This window comes from Geotrypetes seraphini, chromosome 14, assembly GCF_902459505.1.
Source record: "Geotrypetes seraphini chromosome 14, aGeoSer1.1, whole genome shotgun sequence".
NCBI classification, from domain to species: Eukaryota; Metazoa; Chordata; class Amphibia; order Gymnophiona; family Dermophiidae; genus Geotrypetes; species Geotrypetes seraphini.
The window spans coordinates 28,783,351-28,805,601 of NC_047097.1; the positions used below are offsets into that span (position 1 = coordinate 28,783,351).

Below are 22,251 nucleotides of genomic sequence, written 5' to 3' on the forward strand. Positions count from 1 at the left end.
CAATGCCACGGCGGTGGCTTATGTCAATCGTCAGGGGGGCACCAAGAGCACTCCTGTGGCGCAGGAGGCGGCTCGGCTCATGGTTTGGGCGGAGTCCCATCTTCTGGACCTCTCGGCTTCTCATATAGCCGGGGTAGAAAATGTTCAGGCAGACTTCCTCAGTCGTCACTTCCTGGATCCAGGAGAGTGGTTTCTCGGCGCCGGAGCGTTTCGGTTGATAGTGCAAGATTGGGGGCAGCCCCTGATGGACCTGATGGCCACGAGTGGCAACGCCAAAGTGCCCCGCTTCTTCAGTCGTCGCAGGGAAGGGCTGGCCGAGGGTCTGGATGCTCTGGTCCAGCCGTGGCCAACGGAGGGGCTGTTGTATGTGTTCCCTCCTTGGCCGCTGGTGGGCAGAGTGCTTCTTCGCATTGTTCACCATCCGGGTTTGGTGGTGCTGGTGGCTCCGGATTGGCCTCGACGTCCGTGGTATGCGGATCTGGTGAGGCACCTGGTGGCGGTTCCTCTTCCTCTGCCTCTCTCGGACGACCTTCTGATGCAGGGTCCCATTCCCATGTTCGACCCGTCTCTCTTCTGTCTTACGGCGTGGCTCTTGAAAGGGGTCGCCTTAGCAAGAAGGGATATTCAGACAAGGTGATCGCTACACTGTTGGGGTCCCGGAGGCTTTCTACCTCTCGGGCTTATGTGCGGGTTTGGCGTCTCTTTGAGGAATGGTGTCGGGCGCGGGGAGTGACCTCTTTTCGCGCTTCTCTGCCTAACATTCTAGAGTTCTTGCAGGATGGCCTGGATAGAGGCCTGGCTTGGTCTTCTCTCCGGGTTCATCTTGCGGCCCTGTTGACCTTTCGAGGGTTGGTGTCAGGTCAGCGTTTATCGGCTCTTCCTGATGTGATTCGGTTTCTGCGGGCGGCCACGTTGCTTAGGCCTCCCCTACGGCCCTCGGTTCCCTCTTGGGATCTTAATCTGGTTCTCTCTGTTTTGGTGCGCCCGCCTTTCGAGCCCTTGGACGACTGTTCTTTGAAGGACCTTACTTTGAAGGCGGTCTTTTTGGTGGCCATTACTTCTGCTAGGCGTATTTCTGAGCTGCAGGCTTTCTCTTGTAGGGCTCCCTTCTTGGAGTTGTCTAGGGAGCGGGTCGTCTTGCGGCCTGTTCCTTCCTTTCTGCCGAAGGTTGTTTCTCCTTTTCATGTCAATCAATCGGTGGTTCTCCCGGTCTTGGGTGGTCGGGAGGGCTCTTCTGAGCAACGGCAGCTGCGCAAGTTGGATGTCGGTCGGGTCCTTCGCTCTGATGTGCAGCGGACCCAGGAATTCCGGAAGTCCGATCATCTCTTTGTCCTCCTGGCTGGTCCTCGTCGGGGAGCTGGCGCTTCTAAGGCTACTATTGCGCGCTGGATCAAGGAGACGATTGCTTCCGCTTATCTTCTGAAACAGCAGCCTGTTCCGGAGTTTCTCAAGGCTCTTTCCACTCGGGGTCAGGCGGCTTCTTGGGCTGAGTCGTCGCTCGTGCCTCCGGTGGATATTTGTAAGGCTGCGGTTTGGTCCTCCTTGTATTCTTTTGTTAGACATTATCGGGTAGATGTTCAGGCGCGTCGGGACGCGGTGTTCGGTGAGCGTGTTCTGGTATCGGCCCTTCGGGGGTCCCGCCCGTGAGAGGGACTGCTTTGGTACGTCCCATTCGTAAAGTTAACCTCTACTGGTCTGGAGAGTGCTAAAGAAGGAGAAATTAGGTTCTTACCTGCTAATTTACTTTCTTTTAGCTTCTCCAGACCAGTAGAGGTCCCCACCCTGTCTGTTGTTGTTGTTGTTGTTGGGGCTGTTTTCGCGGGCAGTTTTTGTTTTTTGCTGCGGGTTCTAGTATTTTTCTAGGGCCGGGGAGAATTAAAGAACAGCGGCTGTGGCTCGGCTGGCTTAGCTGGCGAGCTGTGGGGACATTTTCCTTCGGGTATTTCTCCTCTGCATTTTCCAACAGCATTTGGGTATGTTATTTGTTACTCCTGTTCGGAGTATTGTTTTCTTCCTGTTTTCCAGTTCTTGGTTCTGCTTGGCTATTCGGCAGACTGAGGGAAATAGAGAAGGGAGGATAGTATATACTGTCCCAAAGTTTTGTTTTCAGTCTCCACCTGCTGGTCATGATTAGATATATACCCATTCGTAAAGTTAACCTCTACTGGTCTGGAGAAGCTAAAAGAAAGTAAATTAGCAGGTAAGAACCTAATTTCTCCTTTTCCTTCTGAAGTTTCTCAGCTGCAAAGCACAAGAATATACAATCCATGTATACACACGATGGTACCTTTTTTGTTTCCAGACAACATAACAATGGTGATTTGCCCTGGGATAGCCAATCACAGTGAGAAGCAGTATATCCGTACGTTTGTCGATTATGCCCAAAGAAATGGTTACAGGTGTGCTGTGCTGAATCACCTGGGTGCCCTGCCAAGCATTGAGCTCACCTCTCCACGCATGTTCACTTATGGTAAGTCATTCAGTCTATTCTTCATTCCTCAGTCCTTTTTCAAGCCAAAATACCATTAAGAGGGCAGCTCTTTAACACACATTTTTACTCTGCGGCACTCAGCCAAGACTAATTTGGATTTCTTGCTCATAGTTGAATAATGTGTATTTTCTTATCATCCTATTAGACCAGTCCAGAATGATGGGCTACCTCACCCTATCAGCTGATGGAGGCAAAGAACCTGAGCTTTCTGGCAACATAATCATTATAAGCAATGGCGTAGTAAAGGTAGGAGGTGCCTGGGTGGTAGTGCCCCCAGCACCCTCCTCTCCACGTCCCCCTGCTCCTTCCTGCTCCCATTCCACACTTGCGCTCTCCCTACCTGCCCCCCCCCCCATACCTCTTAATCTTCCCCAGCGCGAGTGACTTCTGCAGACTTGATGGGCCGTGGCCCTTATCTGCCGTCTTATTTCTATGTTTCTATGTTTCTAACACTTCCTGGCCCTGTGACCCAGAAGTGATTTGGAGGGAAAACAGGCTCGTGCTAGTGAAGGTAAAACAGAGGTAAGGGATGGAGGGGAGGGATGGCGTGAGCATGGCATGGTGGGGCAGAGAGGTGTTAGTGCCCCCACTGACTTGGTGCCTAGGGTGGCCCGCACCCCCCTTACTACATCACTGATTATAAGGAATTGTGTAGCCTGCAACTTTCCAATATTGCTTTGCCATTGACATCCAGGAGCCTAGTAATACATCCACCACTCCCCCCCTTCCCCCCAACAGAAATGTGCAACTGGCCAACCCCACGGTCAGTCACAGCAAAGAAATGAAATCCCCCCCGGAATACAGCCCAGTCCTCCAACAAAATCAGCAACCCATCCCCCGTCACTCAAACAGCATACATACAAAAACTCTGAGAAATCAACACCCCAAGCGTCCAACACACACAACCCTTATAATCAACGGCTACCATAACACCCAGTAGCCCGGCCACCAGAACAAAAAGTACCAACAGGGGTAGGTCCAGAGCAACAAACATGGAACCCAATCCCTCATGGCCTCACCTTGCAGGCAGCATAGAGCAAAACAAAGCTCATAGCAAAGAAAAGGAAAACCAGGTCCTAGCACAATCAAGTGATTGCTTTCGCCGGCTTTCTGCAAGAATGGGTCACTGTCTTCCAAAGTCCAGAAGGCTGCTTCTCCTGGGGTTGCGATGGAACCGGGGTGCTCAGGTATATTATTACAGCCCAACTTCCGCAGAGCAGCCCATGCCTCATCCTGCACTTTTTTAGATTTGCCATTCACTGTAACCCACACCCCACTTCCTGGAAACTGCGACGCTTCTGCAGAGTCGCCCAGGCCAAATCCAGATAAATTCCAATCCCCACATTATTCCAATGAAAGTCCTGCTTGCGCCGCGCCAGTTGTAACACCTTTTCCTTCACAGCAAAATCTCCAAAGCAGGCAATGATATCCTTAGGGCCCGCACCTCTAGTTGGGCCCAGGCTGCGATGTGCTCTCAAAATATTAATAGGTGCTGGAGCAGCACCCTCCACCTCAGTCAATAAATCCATACAGATGTTACAGACAACTTCCATGAAGATTTTATATTCCTCCACCTCCGGCAATCCTTTAAATCGTAAATTACAGCGGCGCGATCTGTTCTCCAGGTCTTCCACCTGACTTTGTATCTCAGATATCGCTGCCGCTGAGTGATCACAGTCCGCCCGCACATCCACCAGCTCTTGGGAGAGGTCCGAAATTTGCACCTGTGTAGCTGACACACGGCCCCCAATCTCCATTATATTGGAGCGCAACTCCGCAAGAGCCGTCTTCACATCCTGCCTAACTCCGACCATTTTGTCTTTCAATGCTCGAAACCAGGATTGTAGCAATTGCGGCGTAAATGCCTCCCCCTCAAGAACAGTAGTTGGGGTCTCCTCATCTTCTGAATCGGAGGGCACGGGCATCATTTTTTTTCCACATGACTAACCCGCTGCTTTCTCCTAGTGATTTCTTCTCTTGTTCAGCAGGGAATGAGAAATTGTCCAGGCGCATTCGAATGGCCATCCTGCGCTCCAAGTTGTGTGTTGGTTTATAACAAGGTACTGTAGCTAGGAATGCTGCGTTTTCTAATAGTCTCCACGGCCTCTACGGAGTTCACAAGTCAGGCAGTCATTCTGTGGCATGACAACACTTCCCTATCATGCAACCGGTTTCTAATGGCATGGTCAATTACCGCTCCAATTTTTTTTTTTTAAATGCGTGTGCATTTTAGTTAGGTGTCACTAGGTGTCTGTAATTAGGGCGCCGTTTTTAGAATCAGGCCTCTTGTTCCCATCTCAAAACAATACAAAATCCTCACTTGACAGGATAAACCATTCAAAAAAGAAGAACAAACCAACTTGTATCATTCTTCATTTTTCTTTATTCAAAAATTTGTTCTTGCTCCAATGCTCAAATGCCCGACGGGACCCGTTTCGCCAAACTGGCTTTTTCAAGGGTTCCAGCAAGGAGCACTATATAATTTAAATTAAAGAATTAATACACATATTAACATGAATGAGTACATAACATCCTGAACAAACTGCATTTTAACTCATAAACATAAGAACATAAGAACTGCCATCTCCGGATCAGACCCATGGTCCATCTAGTCCGGCGATCCGCACACGCGGAGGCCCAGTCAGGTATACACCTGATGTAGTTTTAGTCACCCATATCCCTCTATGCCTCTCGTAAGGAGATGTGCATCTAATTTGCCTTTGAATCCTAGCACAGTGGATTCCTTAATAACCTCCTTTGAGAGAGCATTCCAGGCGTCTACCACTCGCTGTGTAAAGCAGAACTTCCTGACATTTGTCCTGGACTTGTCCCCCCTTAGCTTCAAACCATGTCCTCTTGTCCGTGTCGCGTTGGACAATGTAAATAATTTATTTTCCTGCTCTATTTTATCGATGCCTTTCAGCATTTTGAACGTCTCGATCATGTCCCCTCGCAGCCTCCTCTTCTCAAGGGAGAACAGTCCCAGTTTCTTGAGTCGTTCCTCATATTCCAAGTTCTCCATACCTCTTATTAGCTTTGTTGCTCGTCTCTGCACCCTCTCAAGCAGTTTTATATCCGTCTTTAGGTTGGGAGACCAATGTTGGACACAGTATTCCAAGTGTGGTCTGACCATTGCTCTATAAAGCGGCATTATGACTTTCTCCGATCTACTCGTGATTCCTTTCTTTATCATGCCTAACATTCTGTTTACTTTCTTTGCCGCTGCCGCGCATTGTGCCGACGGCTTCAGGGTCCTATCTATCAGTACACCCAGGTCCTTTTCTTGTTCGCTCTTACCCAGAGTTGCGCCTGACATTCTATACTCGTGTTCCTTATTCTTACTACCTAAATGCATTACCTTGCATTTCTCCACGTTGAACTTCATCTGCCATTGCTCTGCCCATTTCTCTAACTGATACAAGTCGCTCTGGAGTTCCTCGCTATCCTCCTGCGATCTGATTGCCCGGTATAGCTTTGTGTCGTCTGCAAACTTAATGATCTCACTGGATACTCCTTCTTCCAGGTCATTGATGTAAATATTAAATAGGATCGGCCCAAGAACCGAGCCCTGGGGCACACCACTAGTCACTTTCTCCCAGTCTGAGAACTTCCCATTTATGTCCACTCTCTGCTTTCTGTTTTCCAGCCATTTGCTTATCCACCTGTGTATATCTCCCTCTATTCCATGGCTTTGTAGTTTCCTGAGAAGTCTTTCATGTGGAACTTTGTCGAACGCTTTCTGGAAGTCCAAATATATTATGTCCACCGGCATTCCACTATCAATTTGCTTGTTCACGGTCTCAAAAAATTGAAGTAAATTTGTTAAACATGATTTCCCTTTCCTGAACCCATGTTGACTGGGTTTCATCAAGTCGTGTGTATCTAGGTGCCGGACTATGCTATCCTTGATCAGTGCTTCAACCATCTTTCCAGGGACAGACGTAAGGCTCACAGGTCTGTAGTTGCCCGGTTCCCCTCTCGATCCTTTTTTGAAAATTGGCGTGACGTTCGCTATCTTCCAGTCATCTGGTATCTGTCCAGTTCTGATTGTCAGATTGGCAAGTTTTTGCAATAGCTCTCCGATTTCAACCTTCAATTCCTTTAAAACTCTCGGGTGAATTCCATCCGGTCCAGGGGATTTGTCACTTTTAAGTTTGTCGATCTGGTAGTATATCTGGTCCAACTCCACTTCAACTGTGGTGAGGCTGTCTTCTATTACTCCACTAAACACTTTCACTGCTTCTGGTATTTTTGCGGTATCCTCCTCCGTAAAGACGGACGCAAAGAAGGAATTTAGTTTGTCTGCAATTTGTTTATCTTCCTTGATGTACCCTTTTCTTCCCTGGTCGTCCAGGGGTCCCACCGCCTCTTTTGTGGGTTTTTTCCCTTTCACGTATCTAAAGAAGGGTTTGAAGTTTTTGGCCTCTTGCGCTATTTTTTCCTCATAGTCCTTTTTGGCATCCCTCACCGCCTTGTGACATTTCTTCTGATCATCTTTATGTTTTTTCCATGCTTCAGTTGTTTTCATGTGTTTCCATTTTTTGAAAGAGTCCTTCTTTTCTTTTATGGCTTCCCTCACCTGTCTGGTAAGCCATGCCGGTTCTCCCTTACCTTTTGTTCTCCCTTCTTTGGAGATCATCGGAATGTGGAGATTTTGTGCTTGTATTTTTCAGTAGGGACCATGCCTGGTCTACCGTTTTAAGTTTGTCCACCTTTTTCTTGAGTCGTTTTTTCACCATGGCTCTCATGTGATCGTATTTGCCCTTTTTAAAGTTTTTAAACTTAATTAATGATCAAAAATACTGATAATGATCTATATGGAATGTGCAAACATGCAAATCCTATATCAATATTTGTTCAAATTAATTTATCAGGAGGAAGTGACGTCATCGTGGCTGATGGCAGCCTAGAGCGATAGCTCCGCGGACCCCCGTGCTGTTTTTGGCGATCTTCGCGCGAGTTCGCGTGCCTGCACTGTCTGCCTCCCTCAGCTTGTTTGTGAAGCTGCCTTGCTGCGTCTCGATGGCGACGCGAAAAAAACAAACAGATATTAAAGCGTTCTCCTCACCGATCCCGAATGGGCCTCTTAAACCTGGCTCTAAAATGGCGCCCGATCCGGCCGCGGCTGCGGAGGGCCCACCTGCTGATGCAACGCTGCCGACTCTACAGCTGGAGATGCGTGGTTGGTTCCAAGAACTGAAATCTGAAATCTCTGCAGTTCGAGCTGATATCCATGCTGTTGTTGCTGAGCTAAAACGAGAGGTGGGTGAAATCGGACATCGGGTGGGAGAGACGGAGGTTGCAGTGGAAGCACATGGCTCTGAAATAACACAGCTGAGAGGCAGGATTGCAGCGCTGGAGGAAAAGGCTGATGTGAGCACCCTTAAGCTGGAGGATCTGGAGAATCGCTCCAGACGGTGCAACCTTCGCTTTCGGGGTGTGCCAGACACTGTTTCTGACCCTCGCTGTATGGAGGTGATTGATCATATATGTATACAGGCACTAGAGACTGCTGGCTTGCCTGTGGAAGTGGGTAAACCATTGCTGGATAGGGCACACCGCATACCTGGCCCTCGTGATGTGAACCGCCCTCGTGATGTTGTGGCTTGTTTCCATCGCTATATGGATAAGGAGCATGTGCTTAGGGCGGTGAGGCGCTCGGGGGGAACTGTGAAATGGGAAGAAGCGGACATTGATGTTTATCCTGATATAGCTCCAGCAACCCTGGCCCGCCGTCGCACGTATAGAGACTGCACCCGTATACTGCAGGAGCGCAGTGTTCGATATAGATGGATTTATCCCATCGGACTGGCTTTTACACATGCAGGCAAGACCTACACTGCAATAACTGTGGCGGATGTTCAGGCTCGAATGGTGGAAGCAGGTTTGATGGCAGCTTCAGAAATGGCACCACTTCCTCAGAGGTCTCCTGTGCCCAAATCAGGAAGAGGGCTGGGATGGCAGAGAGTGGCTAGATCGGCTGCAGCTCGTCGCCCTATGGAGACAGCTGCCCCCTCATCCACTTGAACATTTATATTTGTGCACTGTGATTAAGAAATTTTGTGCTGTGACTGTTTTTTCTTCTCTTTGCTGAGCGACATCTGTCGCGAAGATTGTTTATAGGGCTTGTTCTGGGGGTCCCTTTGTGAACTGTTTCTCTACACTTCCTGTACCATGGTTACCAGGTGCTTCGGTGGCTGGACCATGTGGGGTATTGTTGGGGGGTTGGGGGGAGGGGGGGGTGTTGGTGCTGGGAAAAGTGGTGACCGAGTGCTTTCTTGTATGATTGTATGGAAGAGTGTTTGTATAATGTTTCTCTTAAGGTTACGATTGCAGGGGTTGGTTGATTTGGCTGCTTTGGAACTAATGGTTGATTTGGTAATGCTGTGCTTTTTCTTTTCTGGTACAAATGGATAAACTCACTTTGCTATCTTATAATGTACATGGGCTGAATTCTCCACAAAAACGACGCTTGTTATTTAAAGAAATGAGCCGCCTGAATAGTGCGGTTGGATTTATTCAGGAGACCCATTTTCAATCTCATTATGAGAAATTGCTTACACACCACAACTACCCACACGTTTTCCTTTCTTCTAATAAGGTTCGGAAAAAGACCCAGGGGGTGGGCATCTTAATACATAAACGTGTCCAGGTGGTGTTGAGAGAGGTGGTGCGGGATGTTGAGGGCCGCTACATATTGGTCAAGGCTGAGTTGGATGGCGCCTTGTATAGTTTGCTGAATGTCTATGCCCCAAACGCTGGTCAGGGGGCCTTCTTTACGTTGTTAGAACGTGTGCTGTTAGATCATGTAGAAGGTACACTCCTTGTGGGTGGAGATTTTAACCTTACTTGCTATCCTCAGGAGGATAATTCAAATTCATCCATCCGCTACGCTAGAGGCGACAGAAGAGCTTTGCTGCGCTTCTTGCGTAGGCATGATTTGATAGATGTGTGGCGTTATTTACATCCAGGCACGCGAGATTACACATTTTATTCATCGAAACATAATTCCTATACTAGAATTGATATGTGGATGCTACCTCGTATTGCTTTGCCTCGAGCCCTGGCCTCCAGTATTGAGCCCCGGGTGTGGTCAGATCATGCTCCTTTGACTCTGGAGTTACAGATTGGACAGGTTAGAGGCGGCCGTCGCTTGTGGCGTATGAATGACTCTTTGTTAAAAGATCCCAATACCTTGACTCTTTTAGAGACTGATGTCGAGGAATTTTTTGCATTCAACGACATAGCTGGCATTAATGTTGCAATTCTTTGGGAAAGTTTTAAAGCTACCCTTAGGGGTTGTTGTATCTCGAGGGGGTCGTACAGAAATCAATGTCGAGTGGCACGCAGATTCGAATTAGTGTCTCGCCTTCGACGCCTAGAGAATGCTCACAAGAGAGCCCCGTCGGTGGCTGGGGGGGTTGCGTTGACGGAGTGCCGGAGAGATTTACAAGAACTTGATTTAGAGGGCATGGCTTGGGCCCTGCAGAGGCGGAAACAACAGTATTTTGAATGGGGTGGTAGGGCAGGCCGCTTGTTAGCTGCACAGATCAAGCAAACTCAAGCACAACACTCCATAACTCGGATTCGTAATGATTCGGGTCAGCTTTGTGTGGATGATGGGGACATCCATCAGGCTTTTTTATCCTTCTATCAGACTCTGTACACTCCGGAAATTGAATCCACGGAGGGGGAGATTGAGGCTTTTCTATCTAACGTTACCTTGCCTTGTTTGGCGGAAGTTGATGCGGAGTGGCTCTCTTCCCCTATTCAACCCGCTGAGGTGGTGGCTGCCATACGTCATCTGGCTGCTTCCAAGGCACCGGGTGTTGATGGCTTTTCCCCCCTGTTTTATAAGAAAATGGAGGCCCATATAGTCAATCCTCTGACTAGATTGTTTAATTCTTTTCTGGAGGGGGATTGTCTGCCGTATTCGTTTCGTCAGGCAGCGGTCTCCCTTCTTCTTAAACCTGGGAAGGATCCCCTCCTTTGTGGGTCTTACCGCCCTATTTCATTGTTAGGAGTTGATTATAAGCTGTTTACTCGTATTTTGGCAGTCCGGTTACAACGCTTTCTGCCTTACCTAGTTCATGGAGATCAATGTGGCTTTATTTCAGGGAGGCAACCTGGTGATAATATCCGAAGAGTGTTAGATCTTATTGGAGTGGCCCATCAAAATTCTGTTCCGGCAGTCCTGTTATCAGTTGACGCTGAAAAAGCCTTTGATAGGGTTTATTGGCCGTTTATGTTAGCGGCCTTGAAGAAAATGGGCATTTCGGGTGCTTTTCTACACTGGGTGACTTTATTATATGCTGCCCCGGAGGCTTGTCTAAGAGTTAATGGAAGATATACTGCTAATTTTATGATCCGTAGAGGAACTAGGCAGGGGTGCCCTTTGTCACCACTGATTTTCGCGCTGGTCATGGAACCTTTAGCAGCCTCTATACGTGCGAATGCTGACATTCGGGGAATTGTGGTGGGTGGTGAAGAGCATAAGATTTTATTGTATGCTGATGATATTTTGTTTACCTTGACCCACCCACTTCGTTCTCTGACGGAGGCGCTTCGTGTTTTGACTACATTTGGTGTGGTAGCTGGCTTTAAAATTAACATCGAAAAATCTGAATTGCTTAACATTTCCCTTCCGGACTTATTGGTGACGGACTTACGTACTAGGTTCTCGTTTCGATGGGCGGCTAAATCCATTAGATACCTTGGTGTGCGTATATCTCGAAGACTTACTGACCTTTTTGAATTGAATTACCCTCCGTTGCTAAGAACTGTATTTGCCGATCTGGACCGATGGGAGGGATTGAGATTGTCTTGGATGGGTAGGATTAGTGCTTTGCGTATGAATGTGCTGCCTCGTTTTTTGTATCTGTTCTCCTGCCTACCTCTCTCAATTCCTAAACGGTTCTTGCTTAGGCTACAAAGGCGGGCCTTTGCTTATATCTGGACACGTAAACCCCCTAGGGTGCGGAGGGAACGTATGTACTGGGACAGATTACATGGGGGAATGGGTGTTCCTGATTTTTCTACATATTACTATGCATCCCAATTGCAGGGACTATTTCATTGGGCATATCCCTCCCAGCGCTGGGTCTCACTAGAACAGGCCTTACAACCTACTTACCCTTTGGCAGCAGTGCCCTGGCTGTCTTTTGATATCCTTCGGGATCTGCAGACTGAGACATCTTATGGGATGGAATGTACTTTGCATGCGTGGAGCCGGGTTCGACGAGCTTGGTTCCCACGTCAGCGCTATTTTTATGCTACTCCCATTAGATTTGCCCCTGATTTTCTGCCTGCTAAAGATACTGGGATTTTTCGGCGTTGGGAAATGGAGGGTCTTAGGGTCCTAGGTCAGCTGGTAGTGGGTGGACAACTGGTACCCTTTGCTGCCTTACAATCCATATATGATCTCCCCTCGACTGACTTTTTCGCCTATGTCCAACTTCGAGATTTTATGGTGAAGAGGGTGATCCCAGAGTGGGAAGGGGCAGACTCTGCTTTCTTACAAGTTTTTAGGATGGGATCTGGGGTAGGCCTTATTTCCCGTCTCTATAGGGCTCTTTTATACACTCGACCACAGGCCCACACATATGAACATCGTTGGGAACTCTTGCTAGGGAGGGCTTTGGAATATCGACAATGGGATTGTCTTTATGGTACACTGCTGAGAGTCTCCTTGGCATCTCCCTTAGTGGAGCAGGGGTATAAAATGCTATTTCAGTGGTACCTCACGCCTGAAAAGGTGCATCGTTTCTATCACTGTGGGAACGGGCACTGTTGGCGCAACTGTGGGTGTCTGGGCTCCTTTGGGCATGTGTGGTGGGATTGTACTAAGATTGTACCTTTTTGGAAGATGGTTCAACGACTGCTGATTGATGTGTTACGCTTACCCATCCTATTGCGTATGGAAACATTTTTACTTAACTATCCTTTGGGAAGTTTGGATGTGGATCAGAATCATTTTGTGGCCCTGGTTGCTACGGCAGCCAGACTTTTAGTGGCTACATATTGGAAGCGGGACTCTTTGCCTTCTCGTACTGAACTGTTACATAAGGTTGACCAAATTTACTTAATGTCCAAATTGACTGCTCTAAATAATGATTCCTGTGGATTGTTTCATCGACAGTGGTCTCGATATAGCTCCTGGCGAGGTCTACTTTGAAACTTTTCTTATTTTTCTTTTGCATCTTCCTTTGTTTTAGGCTTATATTGTATCACTCGGTGGGGGGGGTGGGGGGGGTTTTGTTGTTTCATGTGGGCAATGTACTTTTGCTGTTGGCATACTGCCTGTGTACTGTTTTCATTTTGTTTAATAAAAAATTTTAAACTTCAAAAAAAAAAAAAAAAAAAAAAAAAAAAAAATTAATTTATCACTTATAATTGCCATTCAAGTTCATTTATCCCTAATGAATCAATAAATACCTTCATTATTAATATTGGTTACATAATTACATTTCTCAATGAATTTCTCAATAAATGCTCAATAATCAATAAATACCTCCCTGGCCACAGACAATGATGAAATGAATAAATAGTATTGAAAACCCTCACATTTAATGTTATATAAAAATTAATAAATAATGAAGTTAAATAAATATTAAACACATAACTATCATCAATAATATATTTTCACACATACTTTAATAATTAATCACCAATTAGAAGTAATTAAAAATTATTATTTGCACAATTATTTAAACAGCATCAATCTAAAAACATATTGACAATTAATAAATAGATATAAATAATCATATATATGGATAAATAAATATAAACAATCATATATATATATTCTCACACTTCGTCCAATCAATACATATTCATACATACAACATCAATCTTAAAAAAGCATATATATTTAAATATGAATTAATAAATAAATAATTATAAGTCTAATCTAAGATAAAATACAATAAAAATGAAATAATGTGATCTACAAATGTGCAACTATGTGTAAAATAACTCATGAATTAATTATCAAAAAATTTTGTTAAGCAATTAAAAATAAATTGAAAATAATTAATTGAAAATTAATCACTATTAACATAATGTCATTTGATGTGGCATCTCTTTATACATCTATACCCCAAAATGAGGCCATTGAGGTAGTAAGAGATTTTCTTGACAGTAGCCCTAGACCACACCTAGTTCCTACTGAGTTTTTAACGCATTTAACATCTTTAGCATTAAAAGAGAACTATTTCTTATTTGAGGATAAATACTACATCCAGAAGAAAGGTGTGGCTATGGGAGCTACTTTTGCTTCCTCAATAGCAAACCTGTATATGTCCAAATTTGAATCTGAATGGATTGAGAATTCACCTTTTTCTGAGAAAATATATATATGGCGTCGGTTTATAGATGATGTTATCATGTTATGGAAGGGATCTGAAAATGACCTAAAAAATTTTGCACAAAGGTTAAATTCATGTGATAACAATTTAACTTTTACTATGACATATTCAACAACTAAGATAAATTTTTTAGATTTAACCATTGAGCAGCATCAAAATTTCTTTATGACAGATGTTTACTTCAAAGAGACAGATAGAAATACATTGTTATCCTATGAGAGTAATCATCCAGGTAGACTAAAAAATAGCCTTCCGTTTTCCCAGTTTGTTAGACTCAGGAGAAATTGTTCAGATTTTAAAGTTTTTAAAAAACAAGGTAAGATTCTGGAACAAAAATTACTATCCAGGGGCTACCCTCAGAAAGTGGTAAAGAAGGCGTTTAAAAGAGCAAAATACTGCAATCGGGAATGGTTGCTATTGAAAACGCCAAGGAATAATGAAGATGAAAATGAAATTATAACTTGTGTTATAAGATATAATAATTTCAGCAATACCATTTCTAATATTCTGCATAAATTTTGGGACATTATTATTATACATCCCTCTATGCAAAATCTTAAATTTAGAATAGCATACTCCAGGGATCAAAATTTAAAAGAGAGATTGAAAAGTGGTGAAAACAGGAGAGTTTCAAAGGATAAGAGTCTACCTATGGGTTTCTTTAAATGTCTTTCGTGTAACATCTGTAAAATGAGTATACAAACTAAGGTTTGGAAGAACCCTATAGATAATAAAGAATACAAGATTCACCATTTTTTGAATTGTAGATCTACCTTTATTATCTATGTTATACAATGTCCCTGTGATAAATTGTATGTTGGGATGACAACTAGGGCATTTAAAACACGCATACAGGAACATAAATCCAATATTAAATGTTCCAATATATCTGAACCTTTAGTGGAACATTGCATAGCTCATCATCACAAGTTTGAAGATCTTAAATACCTTGCAATTGATCAAGTCCAAGAAGATAAAAGAGGGGGTGATAGAAAAAAGAGGTTATCCCAAAAAGAAAGCAAATGGATTTTCAGATTGAAGTCCATTGAACCTATGGGTTTGAACAGTTTTATAGATTGGAAACCTTTCTTTTAGTTGTTATTTTGTTTCTGCACTTTTCACAGTTCACATTCAAGGGGTCCATATGCTCTTTTTAATATTCTGGTCTTTTTGGTTTTGTTTTGTTTTGTTTTGCTGTCTAGGTTTTCTGTAATCCAATTTCCTCAATAACAAGAAGCGATTGAGGCATGTCTTTTGCTGAGTCGGCACCATAGCAACGCCGCGGGGCTCACGTGTTTTGTTTGCTTTAGCAGGGCAGTGCGATTTTGATTGGTCTGACTATGCCTTTTAGGTAGTTGTGGTTTTTTAATGTTTTTTGATGTTTTTAGTGCTTTCTTTTAAGTTTGGCACTATGAGCAGCGAGTACTAATAAGGAAGTCACATGGGTATTATTCGCTGTTCAGCGCATGCGCTCACGAGTATAAAAGAGTAAGCATTATGGATACCACACACTGCTCCGGCCCTGGTAGCAAGAGGAAGCTAAATTAAGGTTGGTAATTTCTATATCGCTTTAAAATTGTGCTAAAATTGTGCTATAAATGCCGGTTTTTTAAAAAAAGCTCTGGATGTTTTCAATTTTACAAAGTTTAGTTGGTTTCTGTTTCACTGAATCTTTTTACCGCGATTTTAGGCTTCCGTGATGAGTTGGGGCTGTGCTGTTTGTGAGTTTGTTTCAAATCAGGCCTAGATTAGTTTAAATAATGACAATTGATGTAGGTTTTTTAAAGATATGTAAAGGTTTGAACTCCACATCGAGTCTGTTTTTTCACCAAGCATTTCCACCACGACGAGCTTAAGAGTTGCCGTCTGTGGGTTGGTTCAAAATTAAGCCCAGAGTAATTTATATAAGTTATTTGAAATTTATTTGAGCTATGGTCCCCTATGAATAGTCACTATGTATGAGGTTTTATATAATGAAATTGAAGAAAATAGAAAATGAAGTAATGACTTTTCAATGGATCTAATTTCAATTTAATTTATACGTGATGTGTGAATTAGATTTAAAGGTTCTATATTTTTATTCAAGTTGATGTATTATTGATTATTTTATTTAAAGTGATGGCACTATCACACATAGTTTCAGCATTTCACATTATGTTAATAGTGATTAATTTTCAATTAATTATTTTCAATTTATTTATTTTTAATTGCTTAACAAAATTTTTTGATAATTAATTCATGAGTTGTTATTTTACACATAGTTGCACATTTGTAGATCACATTATTTCATTTTTATTGTATTTTATCTGAGATTAGACTTATAATTATTTATTTATTAATTCATATTTAAATATATATGCTTTTTTAAGATTGATGTATGTATGAATATGTATTGATTGGACGAAGTGTGAGAATATATATATATGATTGTTTATATTTATTTATCCATATATATGATTATTTATATCTATTTATTAATTGTCAATATGTTTTTAGATTGATGCTGTTTAAATAATTGTGCAAATAATAATTTTTAATTAATTCTAATTGGTGATTAATTATTAAAGTATGTGTGAAAATATATTATTGATTATAGTTATGTGTTTAATATTTATTTAACTTCATTATTTATTAATTTTTATATAACATTAAATGTGAGGGTTTTCAATACTATTTATTCATTTCATCATTGTCTGTGGCCAGGGAGGTATTTATCTATTATTGAGCATTTATTGAGAAATTCATTGAGAAATGTAATTATGTAATCAATATTAATAATGAAGGTATTTATTGATTCATTAGGGATAAATGAACTTGAATGGCAATTATAAGTGATAAATTAATTTTAACAAATATTGATATAGGATTTGCATGTTTGCACATTCCATATAGATCATTATCAGTATTTTTGATCATTAATTAAGTTTTATGAGTTTAAATGCAGTTTGTTCAGGATGTTATGTACTAATTCATGTTAATATGTGTATTAATTCTTTAATTTAAATTATATAGTGCTCCTTGCTGGAACCCTTGAAAAAGCCTGTTTGGTGAAACGGGTCCCGTCAGGCATTTGAGCATTGGAGCAAGAACAAATTTTTGAATAAAGAAAAATGAAGAATGATACAAGTTGGTTTGTATCATGTCAAGTGAGGATTTTGTATTGTTTTGAGTAGTTCAACTTACCTCACTTCCTATCTTCAAGAACCTTTCTCTTGTTCCCATCCCCAGTCACTTTTGATGTATTAATCCGAGTGGTCAAATATAAGAGCCATCTTTATTTTTTATCCAAAATTCCTGCTGACAGGCTACTGCTTCTCTTGGACAAAAAAAGGAAAAATATATCTTGTTCTTACTTATAACACAATCCACTGTTTCATTTCATCCTACTTTTCATGGTGGCTGATTATAGAGTCACTGATGTGTCATACAGTATATTACAAGACTTGAATAAGAAATAAATTATTTGAGAAGTAAATACAAAAAAACCAATGGTATAGCAATTCTGTTCCTTTTACCTGTGGGGATGGTTACTGGGTTATATTTAAACAGTGAATAGCTGCTGAGAAATCTATTACTGTGGCTGTTATTTTCTTCTCGGTCCTTGATTGTAGGATGCACCTGGGAGTTTGGAGCTATGGTCAACCATATCAAGAAGACTTTTCCACAGAGCCAGCTGATTGTAGTTGGCTTCAGCTTGGGCGGGAACATTGTATGTAAATACCTGGGAGAAGCTCCGGGAAATCAAGAAAGAGTGCTGTGTTGTGTCAGCGTATGCCAAGGATATAGCGCACTAAGGTAAGTGATTTGTTTGGAAAGCCTCAACAAGCTCCGGCCGCATCTAGAGGGCCTCTGAGCATTCGCGGATGATGTCACACACTTCTGCGCATGCTCCAGACCCTCCAGACACAGCTGGAACTAGTTTGGAAGAAGAGAGGAGGCTTTGTGGGGGCGGTACTAGAGGCAGAACTTGGTGGGGCTGGGGTGGAATGGGGTGGGGTGAGGCGGGGACAAAATATCTGGGGTTTCACAGAGAAAAATATGGTAATCCTAAGCTGGGGTGTCCTGGCTGAATGGTGCCAGCTTTAGGAGTTACACCTGGTCACCCCAGGTCTCTTTCCCACCCAAATCTCCCTGGCTCTGTGTAGCTTCTCTCCTTTCCCTCATTGTTGGAAAAAAAAAAAGAGGAACAGGGATAGATTGCAGCTCTAGCCCCTTGAATCTGGTCCAGCAGTTAAAGTCCTTTGCAGGAAAAACTCCTCTGTCAGTCTTGGTAACATTTTTCATTGGGCCGATTTTAGGTGTGTGGCTCATTTAAAATGTTTTGATTTTTTTAAACTTATTTATTCATTTTTGCATCAATCAACAAGTTTACAATTTTATACAATATATTATACACAATCACTTGTACATTCTTAACCATATATCTTATAAAATTATAAAATATCCCATCCCCCTCCCTTCCCATCCCATTTCTATACTACAATCACATTCATATTCTATTTTTTCATTTAAAAATGTTAATGTATTGGGCCTCCTACGGCGTTAATTGCTTCTGGTGCGAATGGCGACTGAAGCAGTTAAGTGCTGCTCACGCTGTAGCAGGTGTAGAGCAGTGTCCAGTTTGTGTTTGGGGGGTATAACAATGCTGCGATAGAGAGCCAAAGATTTTCCCTGCATTGGGGAGGGTATTGGCAATTTAGTTTTTAAAGTAAATCATTGCATTTCCAAACTTCAAGCCTGGGCTATATCTGTCCAGATGAAGCTTAATACAACTAAAACGAAACTTCTGTGGTTAGGTCCAAAATTGGACTGTCTTCCTTCTACTATAGCTTTGGAATCTGGGGCCTCTTTGCAGATTCTCTTCTAAGGTATTGGGAGTCCTTTTTGATTCCTCTCTTACCTTCAAGGATCAAATAAATTCCTTGGTCAAGAAATGCTTTTTTAGTTTACAATTGTTGAGGAAGGTTAGACATCTTTTTCATCGACATTTCTTGGTTTTAGACCAATTAATCATATTATCCTGACTAGATTATTGTAATAATATTTACTTTGGCATTACAAAAATCTGTCTCCAAAGAAAAAGTAAATATGACCATGTGACCCCTTTGCTCCTGAGTCTCCTCCATTGACTCACGGTTTATCTTAGAATTCAATTCAAATGTGCTTGCATCTCTTTCAAAATTTTATATGGTATTTTTATTCCCCTTGTTTCCTTATTATGGAATGTTTACAGATTCTCTTATGCAAGAGGCATCCAACAATTCAAACTCTCCCTTCCTTCCAGAAAAGGAATTAAAGGAGTTAAGATCTTTAGTCAATCTCTGGATTTTAAACTTTCGCAACTATGGAATGAACTTCCCTTAATTCTGAGGAGCCCCAGTCCTTTCGAATCTTTTTGTAAATTTCTAAAAACTTTTTGATTTGCTAACATTTTGAAAATTAATCTCTTTTGAAACCTCTGCTTTTACTTTTTTCAGTTCTTATTTATTTTTTTTTCCAATTCTTTATTCATTTTATCATCTTACAACAAGTACACAATATTATATCATAAAAAATAAACACATCACTTGAGTTCTTATTTAATTGTTGTAAACCGAGTCGAGCTTCCTTAGTTTTAGTTTAGTTTAGGCCATCGTCTCCTTTCTTTCCCGTGGCCATTTTGGGAGGCCACGAGGCGGCTCCTGCAGTTTCCACCGCAAGTCAGACAGGCCTGTCCTCTTCAACACCAACCTTTTCAGGGGTGTCGCAGCTTTCCCAGCAGGCTTTGACTAGCTCTAGCTCTGCTGCTATAGGGGGATCTCTGAGGTTTTTCCCCCTACAGTTTGTTTTATTGCTTCAAAGAGCTTACTTCCTGGAGCTACAGCGGCCCTTGGAGCTTTGGCTCTGGGGCATCCTGAGAAGTTGGATGACCCTCCTCTACTCACTGCACCCCAACAATCTGGTGCAGGGGCAAAATGGAAATGGATGACTTCTCTGTGGAATTCTTATCTCCCCCTTGCCTCACCCTTTCACAAGAAACTGGAGGACCTGGAGGCAGAGCTTGGGAGTTCTGAGGCAGATGACCCTATGGCTGCACGGGTGTTTCACCGTGAGGAACTGTCATCGTTTATTTCTAAGACGTTGCAACCTAAGCAGCAGACCCTGTCTGCTTCTAAATCTAAGATGGTGAGTACAAAGAAACTGCCCAAAGCTTTTCCTGTACATGAAGCAATTCACTGCCCAGGAAAAAGATCTAGGTGTCGCTGCTGAGGATACGTTGAAACCCTTAGCTCAATGTGTGGCAGCTGCTAAGAAAGCAAATAGAATGGAGAAATTAGGTTCTTACCTGCTAATTTACTTTCTTTTAGCCTCTCCAGTGGGTATATATCTCATTGTGACCAGCAGGTGGAGACTGAGACAAAACTTTGGAACTGTACATATCATGTGACCCCTCCCTAATTACCTCAGTCTGCCAAATAGCCAAGCAGAACTAATAATTATATACAGAAAAACAAACAAGATTCCAAACAGGAGTATCAACAAATAAAACCAGAAATGCTGTTGGAAAATGCAAAGGAACAAATGCAAATAGCAAAGGTCCTCACAGCTTGCCAGCTACGCCAGCCACAGCCACTGTTGTTAATCTCCCTGGCCCTAGAAAACTAGTACAAACTGATCGAAAAATGAAAATCTGCACGCAAGAACATGACAATAGAAAGGGTGGGGTCCTATGCTGGTCTGGAGAGGCTAAAAAAGTAAATTATCAGGTAAGAACCTAATTTCTCCTCCTTTAGCAATTCTCCAGACCAGCATAGGGTTAATCTTACAGGCGGGACATACCAAAGCAATCCCCATCATGAGTGGGACCCGCGAAGAGCCGGCACCAGAACACGTGCACCGAATACCGTCCACACGGTAGTGTCTGATAAAAGAATGTAGAGAAGAGCAGACTGCCGTCTTACAAATATCCAGAGGAGGCACCAGCGAAGACTCGGCCAAAGAAGCTGCCTGCCTGTGAGTAGAATAAGCCTTGAGAAATTCCGAAAGTGTCTTTTTCTGAAGAAGATAAGCGGAAGCAATAGTCTCCTTGATCCAGCGCACAGTTAACCTTGGAAGCGACATCCCCCCTACGAGGACTCGCTATAAGGAGAAAAAAGATGATCTGATTTCCTGAACTTCTGGGGCGCAAAGGATACGATCAATATTCAATTTGTGGTACTGTTTCTACTCAGAAGAACCTGCCCGACTACCCAGGACCAGGAGGACTGATTGATATGAAAAGGAGAAACTACCTTTGGCAGAAAGGAAGGAACAGGCCGCAACACTACCTGATCCCTAGAAAATTCAAGGTAGGGAGACCGACAAGAGAGAGTTTGCAGCTCCGAAACACATCTAGCAGAAACAATAGCCACCAAGAAGACCGCCTTAAGAGTAAGGTCCTTCAACGTGCAGGCACCCAAAGGCTCAAACGGTGGGCACAAAAGCCCGGACAAGACAAGATTCAAATCCCAAGAGGGAATAGACGGTCGTACGGGAGGCTTGAGCAACTTGGCCGCCTGCAAGAAGCGAACATCAGGAATGGCAATCAGACGCTGACCCCGTAATAACCCACAAAAGGCTGAAAAGGCTGCAAGCTGAACCTGGAGAGAAGACCAAGCCAGGCCCCTGTCCAGATGTTAGGCAGGGAAGCGCGAAAAGCAACCACTCCTCAAATATACGCCAAACTCGCACATAAGCCTGAGAAGTGGAAAGTCTGCGGTACCCCAAGAGAATGGAGATCACCTTGTCTGAATACCCCTTCTTAGGCGAGACCTTTCAAGAGTCAAGCTGTAAGACAAAAGGGACTCGGATCAAACATGGGAATGGGGCCCTGAGTCAGAAGATCGTGCAAAAGAGGCAGAGGAAGAAAATCCAACACCAGATGCCTTACCAGATCCGCATACCATGGTTGCCTGGGCCAATCCGGAGCCACCAGAACCACCAGGCCTGGGTGACGAACAATGCGGAGTAGAACTCTGCCCACTAATGGCCATGGAGGAAGACATGCAACAGCCCCTCCTTTAGCCATGGTTGAACCAGAGCATCCAGACTCACGGCTTGACCATCTGTGTGATGACTGAAGAAGCGGAAAGTTTTGGCGTTGACTCCTGTAGCCATCAAGTCCATTAGGGGCTGACATCAAGACTGCAGTCTCAACTGAACAGCCATATGGCTTAGACACCACTCTCTGGGATCTAATGTGTGACAACTGAGGAAGTCCGCTTGAACATTCTCCACTCCGGCTATGTGGGAGGAAAATGGAAAAAAACACGCCAAAAATAGCCCCTCCAGGGCCTGTAGCAGCTGAGAAGACTGAACTGTCCCAGCCGCTAAAGCAGGCAAAAGCCGTCATCAGCTGAGAGAAAAAACAGCTGA

General features: G+C 43.3%; 1 protein-coding gene across 3 annotated transcripts in view; it reads left to right on the forward strand.

The window, feature by feature from the left end:
- ABHD2 (abhydrolase domain containing 2, acylglycerol lipase) overlaps nt 1-22,251 on the forward strand; it is a 189,109-nt gene that overhangs the window by 107,333 nt on the left and 59,525 nt on the right. For all 3 annotated transcript variants that reach the window (XM_033920668.1, XM_033920667.1, XM_033920666.1), the window contains exons 4-5: nt 2,303-2,470; nt 17,469-17,652. In XM_033920668.1, the coding sequence (XP_033776559.1) occupies nt 2,303-2,470; nt 17,469-17,652 (352 nt within the window). The remainder of the gene's footprint in view (nt 1-2,302; nt 2,471-17,468; nt 17,653-22,251) is intronic.